The 1696-nt window shown below is 33.5% G+C and overlaps 1 protein-coding gene across 1 annotated transcript in view; it reads right to left on the bottom strand.

Moving 5' to 3' along the window:
* The window catches only part of styxl1 (serine/threonine/tyrosine interacting-like 1), a 10930-nt gene that overhangs the window by 7463 nt on the left and 1771 nt on the right, over positions 1–1696 (bottom strand). The window contains exons 3-4 of the mRNA XM_015395733.1: positions 1346–1445; positions 1115–1248 (exon numbers count right to left, since the gene is read on the bottom strand). Coding sequence (XP_015251219.1) covers positions 1115–1248; positions 1346–1445 — 234 coding nt within the window. The remainder of the gene's footprint in view (positions 1–1114; positions 1249–1345; positions 1446–1696) is intronic.

Consider the following 1696-nt stretch of genomic DNA (forward strand, 5'->3'; position numbering starts at 1 on the left):
AGAAGAAAAGGGACAAGAAGAGAGGGACACAACCTAGAACAGATAATGGATGTCTATTCTATTAATATTTCTCTATCTGTAGAATGGGTCTCTTATTTGTTGTCTTCTCAATTCAGAGGGCCCCCTGCCTGTCTTTGCCTAGGGCCCCAAATTTCCTAAATCTGCCCCTGGCGCTGAGTGTGTAAATTATCCCACGTGTTCATAACCCTTAAACTGTTTCACATTTTCTTATGTTACTACCAAGATCTTCAATGTATTTTATTGGGATTTTGTGCAGTAGATCACCATAAAGAAAGGAATATTACGGATTATGTTCAACATTTTCCAAAATTACGCAAAGTCTGAATAAACTATTTTCATTTGCATTACAGCTGCAAGTTTTTCAGGGATTGTCTCAACCAGCTTTAGACATGTAGTAACAGAATTTACAAGCCTTCTAATTTATAAATTTCAGATTACAAGCAGATTCTGTTTCATTTAGATCAGGCCTCGAAATTTATTACTTATTTTATGTATTTATTTATTTGACAGTATACAATAAACATTTCTGCAAATGCACTAGAATTAGCCAAAAGGCTATTTTGATCTGTTGCCTCTGAACAGATCTTACTATTTTCTACCTAAAAACACCACAGTAAGAATTTTTCAATGAAAAATACAAATATAAAAAGTAATAAAAACAGCTATAACTCTTCAAAACTTGCTTAATTTAATAGGTTAATGTATATATACACACACATATATATATATATATATATATATGTATATATATATATATATATAAGTAGCAGCACTTCTGAAGCTAACAAGTGGAATCAAATTTTATCTAGAGAAATTAGAAGAAAGGTTACCCAAAAAGAAACACATGCAACTATTAAAACTTTTTTGTGTTGGTCTGTTGCATGAAATCCAAATAACATTCTTTGAAGTGTGTGGATGTGAAGTGACAGATAGGAGGAGTTCAAGGTAAAATACTTTTGGAAGGCCAGTGTTTACAGGATGGGACTGCAATGGTGTTCTTGTTTCTAAACTTTTTAAAAGTCACCTAATAAATACTGAAGTCCTGAATGAGAGATGAGTAAAAGTAAGGTTGCTTGTGTTTGTTGAGTTTTACCGTCATGGTGTAAAAGATCTTCTCGGTCCTTAAAAATGGATACAGAGCCGAGAACCTCTGAAAGCCTCCTTTCAGTATCTTTACTGGAGTGGAGCTGGATTTTGCCACTACGTTGGCACAGGCAACTGCTCTTCCTAAATATTACAGAGAGCAGGGCTGATATATTTGACTGTTTGTAGGAAAAAATAGGTATATCATAACAGATTGAGTATTATTTTTTAGAGAACATACCTTGTTCCTTTAAAGAGCTTGTGTTGCTGTCATAGACAACAATGTGTCGCATGCTCTCAATGTCCACCGTATATGGCAAGAGGAAGGAACCTTTTGCAACCTGCAGGTATTTATTAGGATAATTTGTGTTAAAATCAAACACTCCCTATAGTAGGAGATACAGAAAAATACATAAATAAATAAAATAGATAAATTTAAAGTTTTTTCCTTCAATATCCCCAGGTGTTTGTGGTTTTGATGTGTGTCATTTATTAAAGGAAAAGTCAGTTCAGCAAGGAATAACCAATGGATCATTATTTATGCCTAAAACTAACATGTTTGAAGAGATTTCATGAATTTGGCGTTAATCAG

The sequence above is a fragment of the Cyprinodon variegatus genome, unplaced genomic scaffold (assembly GCF_000732505.1).
Source record: "Cyprinodon variegatus isolate N-32 unplaced genomic scaffold, C_variegatus-1.0 Scaffold756, whole genome shotgun sequence".
NCBI classification, from domain to species: Eukaryota; Metazoa; Chordata; class Actinopteri; order Cyprinodontiformes; family Cyprinodontidae; genus Cyprinodon; species Cyprinodon variegatus.